Source organism: Lingula anatina, chromosome 7 (assembly GCF_051362555.1).
Source record: "Lingula anatina isolate TDL-2025a chromosome 7, LinAna3.0, whole genome shotgun sequence".
NCBI classification, from domain to species: domain Eukaryota; kingdom Metazoa; phylum Brachiopoda; class Lingulata; order Lingulida; family Lingulidae; genus Lingula; species Lingula anatina.
Window position 1 is genome coordinate 22,557,695 of NC_141773.1, and position 13,304 is coordinate 22,570,998.

Below are 13,304 nucleotides of genomic sequence, written 5' to 3' on the forward strand. Positions count from 1 at the left end.
AGATGTAACGTTCACTACTTTAAAGAAAACATGTTTAATGACGATTGTTTCATAATTCGCCGTTCTTAACCATACATTTGTCTATTTCCGTAATCTTCGTAATCAATATTGCAGTATCACGCCCTGCCTCCCGCCTCTCCCTAAAATTGACCGTGGTCCTGTGAGCACAATTACGTCAAAGGTTGCAGGGTCTCGATTTTTCCCCCTTTCCGTTCCAGAGGTTGCACGTTGTATCTTTTGTATGCTTCTCTTAAACGATTATTTAAACAGAAACCCTATTCGTCCGGTGCACTCACATTCATTTGCATTATGCAATTCCATTGCACAATGCATAGAGCCTATACATAAAGCGCAGTCATGCTTGTTTATTGTTCCCTCTGTCTCTCCCCAGCACGCTCGCGGACCTCCCAGGCACCATGTGAAGCAGTAACAGGTAGGTTAATAGAAGCTTGTTGACGACGTGAAGTCGTTTCACATAGCGAAGGCCGCAGGTTTCCCATGTTTATATAGGGAGTAACAGGGCGGCCGCTGTAAAGGAACTCGGGATCCAGGTGAGTGTTTTGGTGTAGCATTTTGACGTTGATGGTTTAAAATGATACCAGCGTGTCAGATAATTACCAATGATAACTGATATAACAGTAAATAGGGGAACAATGACATTAAAAAGGGACGCCAGCTCTGACTGATTTGCATCGAGGTGACAGAGTGTGACAAGGCAGCGTGCCTCCATAGCTCTGTAGTATTCCATCACCTACCTGTACGTCTTACCTGGTAATTGATCATTTGTCCTATAGTACCTCTTTGTTATGTGAAGGATTTTTTTAAGCGCAGGCATCTTATGTATGGAGTCTCTTTTCTTCTTTTTGCCATTTAGATAACATTAAGACCATTATATTGCTTACCAACGCTCTTTTTTTCTGTGAAATGGCCGACGTGTCACGTCAAACCGCCGTGGTCGGAGACTTGACCTAGCTATTGGCTTTGTAAAGAATTAAAGACGGGCGTGTGGGGATTTCTAGTATGTTTTTCGACCCTGATATGTTTATGATTAAGGTAACAATTGCCTCACGCTAGAATTATGTTAGACAAACCAAACAAGCTACATCGTACAAGCATGTTTGCGTAAAGAAAAAATAGTGTAAGAGATTGAGTTGTAAGAGTAGATTTAAGTTTTGTAAACATGGCTTATTTTTGTTACATAGAAATGCTGATCATGTTCAGTAAATTGAAATAGTGGATATCATGTAAACAGATACTGCAGTTGCATAAATGTAATTTTCCTAGCACAAATGCTGTTTTAGAGCGCATTTAGAACAAGTTGCTCCGCGGACTAAATATGGCCGACCCACTTAAAAGCGATGTGGCTTATCCGGCATCGCACGCGCCTTTAACGGATTAAATCTCGGCCCCTGGGTTTAATTGCTAGGCCCCTGCAGCGACTGCGCGTGTGGAGGCGAGGAGACCATCAGGGATGTAGCGGCATCGGTTTTAAGTGGGGTCGGCCATATTTAGTCAGTGAATCATCTGTTTTGAATACGCTCTTATGAAATGAGGAGTGTTATGGAACGAATACGTCAGAGGAAATAAGAATTGCGAAAAATATGGCTTTGTCTGAAGCATATGATCTTTGCTAAGCTATGGGGCTCACTGGACAAAGGAAACTGGATTTTTTCCTAACCTTTGTGTTATTTTTGTATTGTGTTGACAAGAGAAGTAGTGTCGTATTTGATGCCTTGTAGAATGTTTTTTATCAAATTAAACTAACCGCAGAGGGAATTAGTAGTACGTGGGTAAGCAACAATACATGATCTGAAAAAAAATTCTACTAACGCTCCATAATTTTCCAATGCATTTCCAAACGCATTCTCTGGAAGCAAGGTGTGAAATATTGTGGTTCGCGTATTTTTTCACACCTTGCTGAGCTTAGTAAACGGTTGTGAATAAAGATAGAAGTTATGTAAAATTATCATTTCAATAGTCCTTGTGTTATCGTTGCGTGTGTCAGGTAATACAAAATCAATATTTCAATATCGCCAAGGAAATTATTGCGTGTATTATCCTCACTAAGGTAAGGTATCAAAATAGATTCATTTGCTGCGGAGTTTATATTATATTATATTATATTATATTATATTATATTATATTATATTATATTATATTATATTATACTCCATTGGGATAATTCGTGGGGCGAGATAAGATCTGTCATGATAATGATACAGTAATATTTACGATTAGGCCAGACAAAATTGATAGATCTATGTGAGTTAATTCCCCTTTACACTTGACGGCGTCCTTTATGCGCCCTGTAGTGCGGTCCCGTTAAGAGTAAAAAAAAAATTAATAATAATACTTAATGTGCCGACAACTGACCGATCGCTGAGCATTCATTTTGCAACCATAGAGATGCCTGTGCCTCCTTTCTACGACCACAGCGCTGTCAGTTTCACGGTCGCACAAAGGACGCAGAAAGGACGCCGTCCAGTGTAAAGGGGGTTTTTTAACGAGCGGCAATTCTTTGTAAACTAGATTGGTAGACAGGAATTTTCTGTTTTTGTTTTTTAAACAAATTATGTTAAACAAGCATAAAGCAGCAGCATTAAGGGCTTTTCCTAGGCTCAAACATAAATGTCGGCTGCTGACCAAACATATACCCACTGCGATTTCTCATTTGAAAGATATAAATACTAGTAGGTGCCCAAAATATGATTTCCCCGAAATTAGGGTTCGTTAAACATTTAAAAAGAAATCGCCTATCTTTTATCATTCAGCGATATTTAAGTTTGCTTTTAGTAACAGCGACTAGGGAAAAGAGAAGTTAAAACTTTCCAGTCCTTGTCTAACATAAATTACTTTATGTCCATGACTTTATCTATCTTAAGGATTATATTATATTATTCGCCCAAAGCTCCTTGTTTACTGCCTTATATTCATTATTTTGGGTATTAGATAAATATGCAGTGTTCCGTAAATTAATTAACATTTGCACCTATGTCATCTTATGGGTGACGTCATAATTGCGATTTAAGGGTAAAAACTGAAAAATCGGTATCTCAAATTTCTCTTTTGCCTGAGCACCCACGATCACCGTTTCAACGCCGATGTAATGACACCATTTAGTACTCCAAAACCCTGACAGCGTTTTTTCTTAAAGGTCTTAGTTCAGACTTAATCGTTGGTAAAGCAAAATAATGCCTTTGTTTAATGAAAAGTTGTAATTAGGGGCTCATACTCCATAACAAAAACATTTCAGCCAAAATAACGGCACGGGATTGTAGCCCATACACTCGTGGTCAACTTTGCCAGCTTTCGTGATAAAATGTTGGGTTCGTTACGCCCCATACCCATATGCTATCTCACCTCAAAATAGCAAAGTGTTAAATTGACGATTAAAGATATGGGTTGCCTATGCTAATACATTGCAGCGAGAAATATAAATGCCGATATTTTATTTATTTATTTTTTTTTTTAGGGTTTTTTATTGTTTTAAATCAGCGCAGAGATAGATGCCTTATTGAATAATAAGATGCAGGAAAAACCTTATTTTCGGTATCTGGATGATAGTAAGGGTTACAATACCCTAAAAGGCTGAGATAACCCAATTTATTTTAATGGAGTCAAAAACGTGAGCTTGCGCCTCATAATGCTTTTTTAATTTTTAATCTGAATAAAATAATTCTTTCATGTGAGAATAAAGTCAAATTTTCATTGATGTAAGTCTTTGATTTTTCGTAATTCCTTTCCCATTCTTTAAGTTCAGCATTCATCTTAAAAATGCGAATCATGTTCGCGTATGACCTTACAAGGAGATGAGATGAGAGCAATGCACTATGGCTAAACTACCTAGGTCCTAGGAACAGGGACGAGTAGAAAGCAGTGTTCTGCAACATGCGTTTATGCTCATTCGATTGACATCAAAGAAAATCTCTGGACCGTAAAATTTGTTTATATATCTATGTTTGTGACTTCTTGTTGACTACAGGTTTGCAGCTTGGATGAGCGAGACACTATTGCCACATAAGAATAAACATTCGACCTTAAGTTCTTTTTTTATTCATTTTATTATTATTATTGTTGTTGTTGTAGTTGTTGTTTTGTAGATAGCTCTCGCTTGTTCCAAATACAATATACTAACTTTGACTAAAATGAAAATTCTCTCTTTTCCTCGACGTTATGACAAATACCGTCCAACTTATTTGTGTCCTCTAATAACTGCTTTGGGTTATCTTCGCTATCAGTCGGTGTTACATGTAGGACAGATATAACGTGGGCACACTTAAAGTGATAAAAAAACCCGGCACGTGAATTAAAAAAGACTCGCAAGGGTTCCGCGATATTCTGGATAAAGGTCAACAACCAGCATGCCAAAAGCAACTTTTTTTTTACAAAGTGATTCTTCACTGAAATCTGACGCACTTTAAAACAGGAACGTCAATGTAAATGTTATATAGTGGCTGTGTTTATCTTAACACTCGTATTTACCCCTCCCAGATTAATGGTAAACAGTGTTGGAATTAAGACATTATTTTCTGTAGTTGGCACGACCTCCAGTCTAGATGTTTCGTCTGCCTTGTAGACTATTTTAAAAATCAGATTTGAGTCTCATCTTCATTAAAAAAATAGATGTGTCACCTGTGTGTGATTTTTTAAAATTTTAATCGTTTCTTTAAACATCTAACAAAATCATTTTGTTTGCTTTGGTCACGAGTCTAACAGAAGTAAAAATTGGTAAAAACGTGAGCTTAATACGATAACGTTAGATGACATATGGCTGGTGGTAAATTTCAGTATATTTTCTATAGCTATTGGCAAATGAAACTATTTGTTTATTCACATTTCATTGTTATTTGCAGCGAAATCTTCAGCGCGAGCTGGCCTCAGTCCAACAAAATACATATAGTGCATTCGTCTCGAAGGAAACCGGGCTTCAAAAACACCCATCTTACGTCAGTAAAGTGGCGAGATATTAACGAACCGAACACCACGTACAAAGAGATTGCTAGATTATTTCTTCCTTGGAGGAAGGAAAACGCTGAACTCTTTTGAAGACCATCTAATTTTCAATCGCCTACTTCAAGTTGAAACAAAGTGGATCTGCTGCATATAACAGTAAAGGACTTTCCAAATCCATTGTTTTCACGTGTGATTCACATTACTTTTCAAGTTACGACACAAGGATTTCAGTTTTCACATAGCTAACTCGGGACGTTCGGATATCAACCCAGATCACACATTGCAGTAAGGTTTTACAGCCCACGTTGACATCCACCATCAACTACACACTGCAAAATGAAAACCATGCTCCGAATGTCTCTTCTCATGCTTCTGGCGTTGCTTGGCAACGCCGAGGAGGGTCACCATGACGACCACGGCCACGTGGACGCCTTTAGCAGTGTGTTCAAACTTCTACAATCCAAGGACGTCTTAACTGAGGAATCGTACTTAACTCCACAGTCTGCACAGACTATATTAAATGAGGTTTTAAATCGATTTGGCTGCCTACAAAAACAGTTTAACTGTTCGGAGGTAAGGTTAAGGACTCCTTGGTTTAATACACTCTTTTACTTGTAGAATCATGGGCGTAACTAGGCATACGCACGGATGCACTGTGCGTACAATTTTTTTTTTTTTTTTTTTTTTGGCCAAACATGGTATTATTTTATCTAGATGTAGTGTATTTTCCACGGAATATTATCGAAAATCGGATGCGAACTTAGCCTCCTTTTAAATAAATATACTGTTCTGGGTCAATAAGAATATTGAAACTTTATTCAATCGCGAGAATATTTTTGATATATATGATGAATTTATTATTAATGGAAATTAAGCTGTGATGTGTGTTACATATGCTGTGTGTCGCGTTAGTCTACATTTTGCTGTACGTGCTGGGAATTTTAAAAATCTGTGAGTACAATTTTAAAGCACTGGTTACGCCCCTGGAAGGTGGGGGGGGGGGGATAATGAACCAGGTTTCTTTTATCGCCAATAAAAAAGAGAAATATTATGCAGTGCACATTTGAATAAATGTTTGACGCCTGTATGCGGGCATGTCTAAATAACGTAACATGGCATCCATATCTGAAATACAAATGTAAACAAGTATAGATGAAAAAAACCACTAAGAAAAGTTTTGTGATGTTCCCAACAATAGTTTTACACTCTTGACATAAACCTCTAATTAGATTTTTTGGGGGGATTTCAGTTATCACTGTGTATTCTGACTTTTACATTGTGCATATTCTGAATAACGTGGGCTCTATTTAAAATATAGGCTACCACTCATTGGCCGGCGTCTTCGTTTTCAGTCTAGAATAGTAATGTCACATTGTCCATGTTTTTTCGTCGACGATTAATTGAAATTGCGAGAACAAAAAAGAACAAAAACGCGATTAACATAACTAGGCCCTTTGTTAAGTAATCAAACGTCACCTCACACGAGAAATTTTCTCTGCTTTACTTTAACTTCTGCACACATGATACTTACCCTAAAAGGAGACATATATGTCTCAGTTAAGTTTTTTCATGTGATACTAGATTGATAATAGTTTTGAGGAAAGAGTAATGACGTGAAGAAATATCGCCGTCTATATGAGACGGAGTTATTTGTTGCACTTGACGCTTTGGATTTCCCGTAAAATGTGAACTAATCTCTGAGTAAGAGGAAGTTGATTTCGACATGTCACCACATGCCGACTTTAACACTTGTAATTTTACAGAAATATTAATGATAATTTTAAAAAAATAGCTATGCCTGTACATGTGGAGAAATCTGCATAACGAAAACCATGACTAGTCTTTTGAGTTCAAGTTGATTATAGATTCTTTCAAAAAGTATTAACGTTCCTTCAGTTTATGCTCACTAAAGAAGGTACAACCAGTAGAACTTAAACACTTTCGACAAAGTCAAGTTTTAATGTCACTCCACGCGGCTACTCGACTTTCAGGAATAATTCCCATTGGTATCGCATTTTAAGCTGGGCACTGGGTTTGCCAAAATAAGGCTTTTGTTGTATGGCAGTCATGTATCCATATGAGTGTTATGTACAAAGGAGATCTCCCCCTCGTTTGTTATTATTGACATGAAGTTCTGAAGGTGCTGTCGAGCGTGGTGGAAATGACATTTGCGGTCGTTCTCAATAAATGTTTACTAGAATACATGAATTTTAGTCATCTAATCCATATAGTACCTATATATATGTATAATAATAGTAGTACCTTGGAAGTGTGGTACAGTAAGTATATGCGGTAGATCGATCCCGGTGTCACGAAACTGAGGGTCAGTGCAACAGAAAGTCTGCCCTTTATATGGTTATATATTGTATAATGGCTAGGGTCAGCTTGACCCAAGTGGGTCAAAATCTAGGGCGAGGCTCACCTGTTCAGAGTAACGGGAGGGGACTCTGTCACTTACTGGTACGAGTGGACCTTCATAAATGACTGCCCTCTGTATTAATTTCGTAAGAGATTATTACAAAAACCACGCATAAATAAACCAATTGACCGACTTTGAATGTCGGAACGACATTAACCATTCCAAAGTATGGGAAAATTGTCCTTTACCCCGGGAAAATACGAGTTGTCATCACTTTAGTATTTATTTTCTTATTTTAAATGCATGACATACATATGTTATAGAGAGAAATGACGACAGCAGTCTGGAGCTTTCGAACGTTTATTCACCGACTCTCGCTTCATACAACTTCACAAATATTTATACTTAATTTCTCCGTACTGATCACGCATTTACTTGTTTTCTTTTCCTTTGTCTTTGCGTGATTACAAAATATTTTCCATTCGCATGTTGCAAGTCACCATGCAACATTTCCTTATTAGGTAATCCCTAAGAGACTTGTTTTCAATTAAAGATATCTAAAATATTAGTTGGATTACTCATACTTGGACCTTATCCAAAACTCAGTTATCATGTGATAAATAGATTGTCAAAATTAAAATATGTTATGAAATTAACCAATCACAGTAACTGTTACTGACTTTGACCTTTTTTCATCTTTTTCTGACAGTAAAAACATTGTTGACTCTTGGTGAAACTTAACTTACACTCAATAACTCCCTATCCTTTTACTCGTTTGATTCCGTTTTAATTGTTATCTGTAATTAGTATAAGTGTAAGTAATTTGCTTTACAACACATAGTCCGCATTTATGGACGTGCGCACCGTTGATCAATTTGTACGATTCGCACGCTGCGTTCTTGTTATGCGACGAAATACATCCCCTTTAAACCTCCAACTTCCACACCAACCTGCCGCTTAAATACATTTTTCTCAATTGTCATTTTTTAATAGATTGAAATTGACGTTTCACTGACAAGCCTGAAGATTTAAAACCAATGTCTTTGATTACAGCATAATTGCGACTGAATGTTTAAAATGTACGTTGATTAAGTTCAATGATATATCTCCCCCTGTCGAAATTCACCTTTTTTCTAGAAAACATCTTATTATTATATTATTAAAAACAAACTTCAGTCACATCTCTTGGAGCTTTAGAAAAATCGTTTTTGCACTTTATTTTGTTTAGCATATACCAACTTATCAGTATAGACACAAATTCCGTCATTGAATGCGTATGACAGAACACGCACACAGAGAAGCTCGTGGTACCTTATAGTTGTTAAATCAATTTGAAAAATCGATTTTTTTACTCTTTTAGGAGCGATAAATCTAATCTGTAAAGCGACGATATTTTGACTAGCGGTTTGTGTCGTGATGAGTTATCTGAGATTTAGGACCCATAATCTTTTTTTCGTGGGTTCTAACTGAGATGTAGCGTTGCAATGGCCGCAGTCAGTTTCTCTATCAATTTTTGAGATTTATTTCTAAAACAGCCTAGTAGCAGTCGGTTTTGATGTCAAATCTGCGTAATGAACAGCGTTGGTACTTCTAGAGCACTGTCTTGCAATTGGTCAGATTCACAGAGCCCAGCGCGTTCATGAAGATAAATTTAATTACTCGCAATTTGGCTTCGTTGTGTGACCCAGTCTTTTATTTTGCCGAAGGTTTGAAATCAATGCGATTACCTTTAGAAACTGTCATTTAAACATCATATTTCCGTTTGAAGAATCCTGTACGTTGCCTACTCGTGATGATTTTTTAAAATAGTTTTCAAAGTATTTTTTACTCCTTTATGGTGAAACGTATGCTTTAAATAAAGCTTACACCTTCCCCCCATTACTCCCACCCCCAAGAAGAAATCCGAATTTAATTATAACTTTTTATCTTCTGGCATCCATTTTATGCCCTGGGAGATATTTTGTCAGACTTATTGATTTTATTGCACTCATAGGCTTACATATTCTCCTTACCTGGGTTATAAAACATGTACGCCCCTATTTGTTCTCTGTTATCTTTGGCAGCCGTATTTCACATATCGATCCATTTACTTAGCTTGTATGTAAACACGTTTGTGTTTGCATGCCCGTCTTTCACGTTACACGGCCCGTGGTAATCCGGGGCTGGGACACGCTGAGGTGAAATGGGCTTCACATATTGCATTGTTTCACATATTGGTTTCACATAATTAGTTTCACGCGTTGGTTTCACGTAAAGGAGACAGAAGGTCAAATAGAAAATGCATCCTCTTTTTTTTTCTTTTTACTTTTTCTGGTTTGTGCTACAGTCATTATATAGAGTCGACCTACATAAGTTGCCACATCACCGGCGTGTTCAGGATTTAAGAAAGCTATTATGAACTGATATAAATAAAAATGATAATAAAGAATTAAAGGAAGCGGTGGGTGGATGGGGGAGGGGATATGGGAACTTCCAAATTCCAAATTTGCAATCGCTCAAACGATGATGTAAGTTTTTAATAAAAGAAGTGATTCGTTTTTTTTTAAATTTTCCTAGACGTACGTTTTCTTTGTAACATGTCGAACTTGCCAAGCTGATGATATGTATATCGAGAATGAAGATGCGCCTACGGACACTGACAGGGGCAAAACCTTGGATTATTAAAAGGAAAAGAAAGGGGGTTCTTCCCCCTCCGCTTCCCCGCAGCTCTGCTCCTCTTCATTTTCTTGGGTGCAAATAAAAGTTGTGAAAAAGTGTTTAAAAAATAGGTTGAGGTAACTCGCAGTAACTACTGAAAAAGTAAATTAACATGCTTCAATGGACTTTGAAAGGACCCTTCAGCTGGTCATAGTGACCCAGACATTCCTACCTGGTGAGACCATGTACTACACATCTTTGCTAGACAGGCAAGATAAGTTTTATGGAGATAAATTACTTTAGGTTGGATTCACATGTCAAAGCCAAGCTCATAATCGCATGAGTAGGTCAACGATAACGCTCGGTGGAGTCAGTCTCTGAAGCGTTGTCATGGACAGTCCGCGTGCATGCACAATGGTCACGCTATCGCAAGTGTAGGCCTACGAGTCTGAGGCTTACGTTTGGGTAACTAATGTTTTCAAGAAGATATATATATATATATATATTTTTTTTTTCTTCTGTTTACATGTGTTTCAAAATGCACTTTAATAGCTAAATGATAAAATTTAAAATAAAAGGAAATTAAATTTAAAATAAAATAAAACGAATTTGAATGAAATGAAATCAAAACAAAACAAATCAAAAATAAGATAAAAAATAATGAAATTAAAATAAGATAAAATAAGATCAACTAAAAAGTAAGATAAAATAAATTAAATAAAAAGTGTTTATTTTTTCACGTAACATAAACCCTGCATTTCTTTAGTCACCTTGTCAACCACTTATTTAAGAGTATATAACTTTTAAAACATTGGGTTCACTTTGTCTTGTTTTACTTGCGTTTGCTGTTATGAGCACTTTTGTTTTGCATCTTTATGGCGCGCGATAGATATGACGATGAAGTCAACGAAAAGTTATGTGAAAAGCAAATCCCCAAAAGTACCAGGTATTAGAAATTCTTAGGTATTGTAACACATATTTATGTGGACTACAAAATCAATGCATGAAAGCATTTTTGATTATACAAACGACTTAGTTGCGTTGCTTTAACAAAACCGTAACAGAATCTGAAACTAGTTCAGAAAACCAAAATTGCAGAGAGAGTTTCTTCGTCTTGACTCTAGACGATTTTTGTTTTTTTTTTTTAAACAAGACCAATGATGAACAATTGTTCTATCTTAACTAGATACCCTCGGAAAGAACAGAGAAAAGGGCTAATGACGTTTTTATTTGTGAGCTGTGTCTTTTTCTTTAGTTTGTTAGCATGCGTGGAGGGGGGGGGGGGGTGTCGAAGCAGATATTGATGGCCAACAGTTCTATTTAGAACTTTAAAGTCAAGCTGTTATTACCATGTCTGTTTATTTTTCATTACAAATGTGGTTTTCTTGTTCCAGATGGTCTTCATTTTTCTGAAGCACACTAGGATGTCACCTTAATTGGTTAATCAACCTGGTTAATTGACCCCCCCCCCCAAAAAAAAAAAAAAAAAAAAAAAACGAAGAAACTGACTTCAGAATGCCATATAGCCGCTTAATGCAAAATTCTGTTTGTTGAGGGTAGGAAATACCTTTAGCATTCTGCGTAATTGACCTTTTTTTTTAGCATGATGCATTATTTGAGCCCAATAATATTCTGCGTGAAACGTACGTGATTCAGGAATTCTTAGTGATTGGTGATTGACCTGAATATATATCTTCGTGATTGGTGATTGAGCTGTTTTAATTCTTGGTGATTGTTGATTAAGGGGAGAGGGTATTCCCTACTCTCTCTATATATATATACAGATGATCGGAAAATAATTGGAATATATTCACCAAAAATAATTTCATTTTTTATCTAGTGTATGCCATTGACTACAGTTTTCTCTGTGGTTGGTGGAAACATCAGCGTTGGTTTGAGCGAGGAGCAGTACAACCAGGCCAGCGTGCTCATACTTTACTTCCTCCATGGTCAGGAGAGTGGGGTGTGCAATTTGAATTCCACATTGCCATTCAGCTTCTTTGCAGATGCGTTTATGAAGGTATAATTGATTGTTACTAATGAAGAAATCATTTTGCTTGTTTCCAAGGAGTTAACCAATTTTATTAACTTTTTTTTTTTTTTTGAGATTTATATAATATAAAATGATAAAATTGACTGAAGTTTTGTGTTGGAGTGTAGTGATTCATACTCATTTACCAAACAAATTAATGTTATAAATGCCTTACTTTTCAAGTAAAAGTATAAGATCAAATAGTTGAGTGTTGATAGAAACCTTGTATATTTGAACATGAAATTTGTTAATATTTTTAAAGAGTAAAAGATAAAAATAAGTAAACATAGGTGATATTGTTTCTATTTAGTATGTGTTATGCATTTAACTTAATCATAGATTTTGTGGAAATGATTGACTGGTCTATCACAGAAAGACTGTTTCTTAACACCGTTGTGATGTTATATAACACATTTTCAGTTTCTGACCAGTCCACATGGCTCCACTCCAACCAATTACAGTACCCTTCATCAGTGGGAACATTACCTAGAAGATGTCAACAAAACCTACACACCTAACACAGACCAGGGTGCTGCGGTAATCTGGGAAATTAATAATAAAAGTGTTGTCTTATGCATGTCAATGAAATGACTTCTAAGTTCATTTGATTTCTGAAGCTTTTGTTTTTCTGACTGTGATTCACAAATCAGAAAATATTGTTTAATACATTGTGATGATGATGATTTTGTCCTCAGTTCGTAAAAGTCAATAAATGTTGTAGTACTGTATGGGCATGTCATCATTCCAATGTATGCAGAGCTATCTGCTCCCTGGAGCTAGAAGCATCTACAGACAATTTGAATCTGCCAAAAATAAATAAATAAATAATAATACAAAAGAAAAAAAGAAAAAAAGCTGGGAAAATTATGAACAGCACTAAGGCCCAGTTAACTTGACACTGTAGTGTATAAGAACCAGACTGTACGGTAGACATAAAATCATATGTGTTTGTTCCCATTCCTAGGGGTGCGTGAGTGCGGAAGTGCTGTACCAACAGTCTGGGCTCAGTCTTACGGCAGGCGCCAGTGAAGAACAGTCTGAACACATGGCAGCACTGCTGGTGTATTACTTAGTTAAAGGTGAGTGTGTGGTGATATGACTAACCTGGGCCTTGGACATATTCAGGTGTGGATCCAGAGATCTTTTCTGACAGTCTTCCAAATTATCTTTGTTTATCCATCCTCCATTTTTTTACCGTCTTCCGGCAGCAAAAAAATTAGACACACGTCAGTGTAAAATTGAAAATCTGACCGTCTCAACTCACCCCTGAGTTTGTGATGATATGACTCACCAAGGCCGTGGACATATTTGATATGTATAATG

The 13,304-nt window shown here is 36.6% G+C and overlaps 1 protein-coding gene across 5 annotated transcripts in view; it reads left to right on the top strand.

The window, feature by feature from the left end:
- Positions 1 to 389: 389 nt before the first annotated feature.
- The window catches only part of LOC106151291 (zinc transporter ZIP4), a 49,619-nt gene continuing 36,704 nt past the window's right edge, over positions 390 to 13,304 (top strand). For 3 of the 5 annotated variants that reach the window (XM_087016918.1, XM_087016920.1, XM_087016921.1), the window contains exons 1-5: positions 390 to 551; positions 4,854 to 5,526; positions 11,790 to 11,969; positions 12,402 to 12,518; positions 12,946 to 13,060. In XM_087016918.1, the coding sequence (XP_086873044.1) occupies positions 5,290 to 5,526; positions 11,790 to 11,969; positions 12,402 to 12,518; positions 12,946 to 13,060 (649 nt within the window). In that variant the 5' untranslated portion in view covers positions 390 to 551; positions 4,854 to 5,289. Of the gene's footprint in view, positions 552 to 4,853; positions 5,527 to 10,830; positions 10,896 to 11,789; positions 11,970 to 12,401; positions 12,519 to 12,945; positions 13,061 to 13,304 lie in introns of those variants that run through there. The other 2 variants (XM_087016919.1, XM_087016922.1) reach the window with 2 other exon arrangements.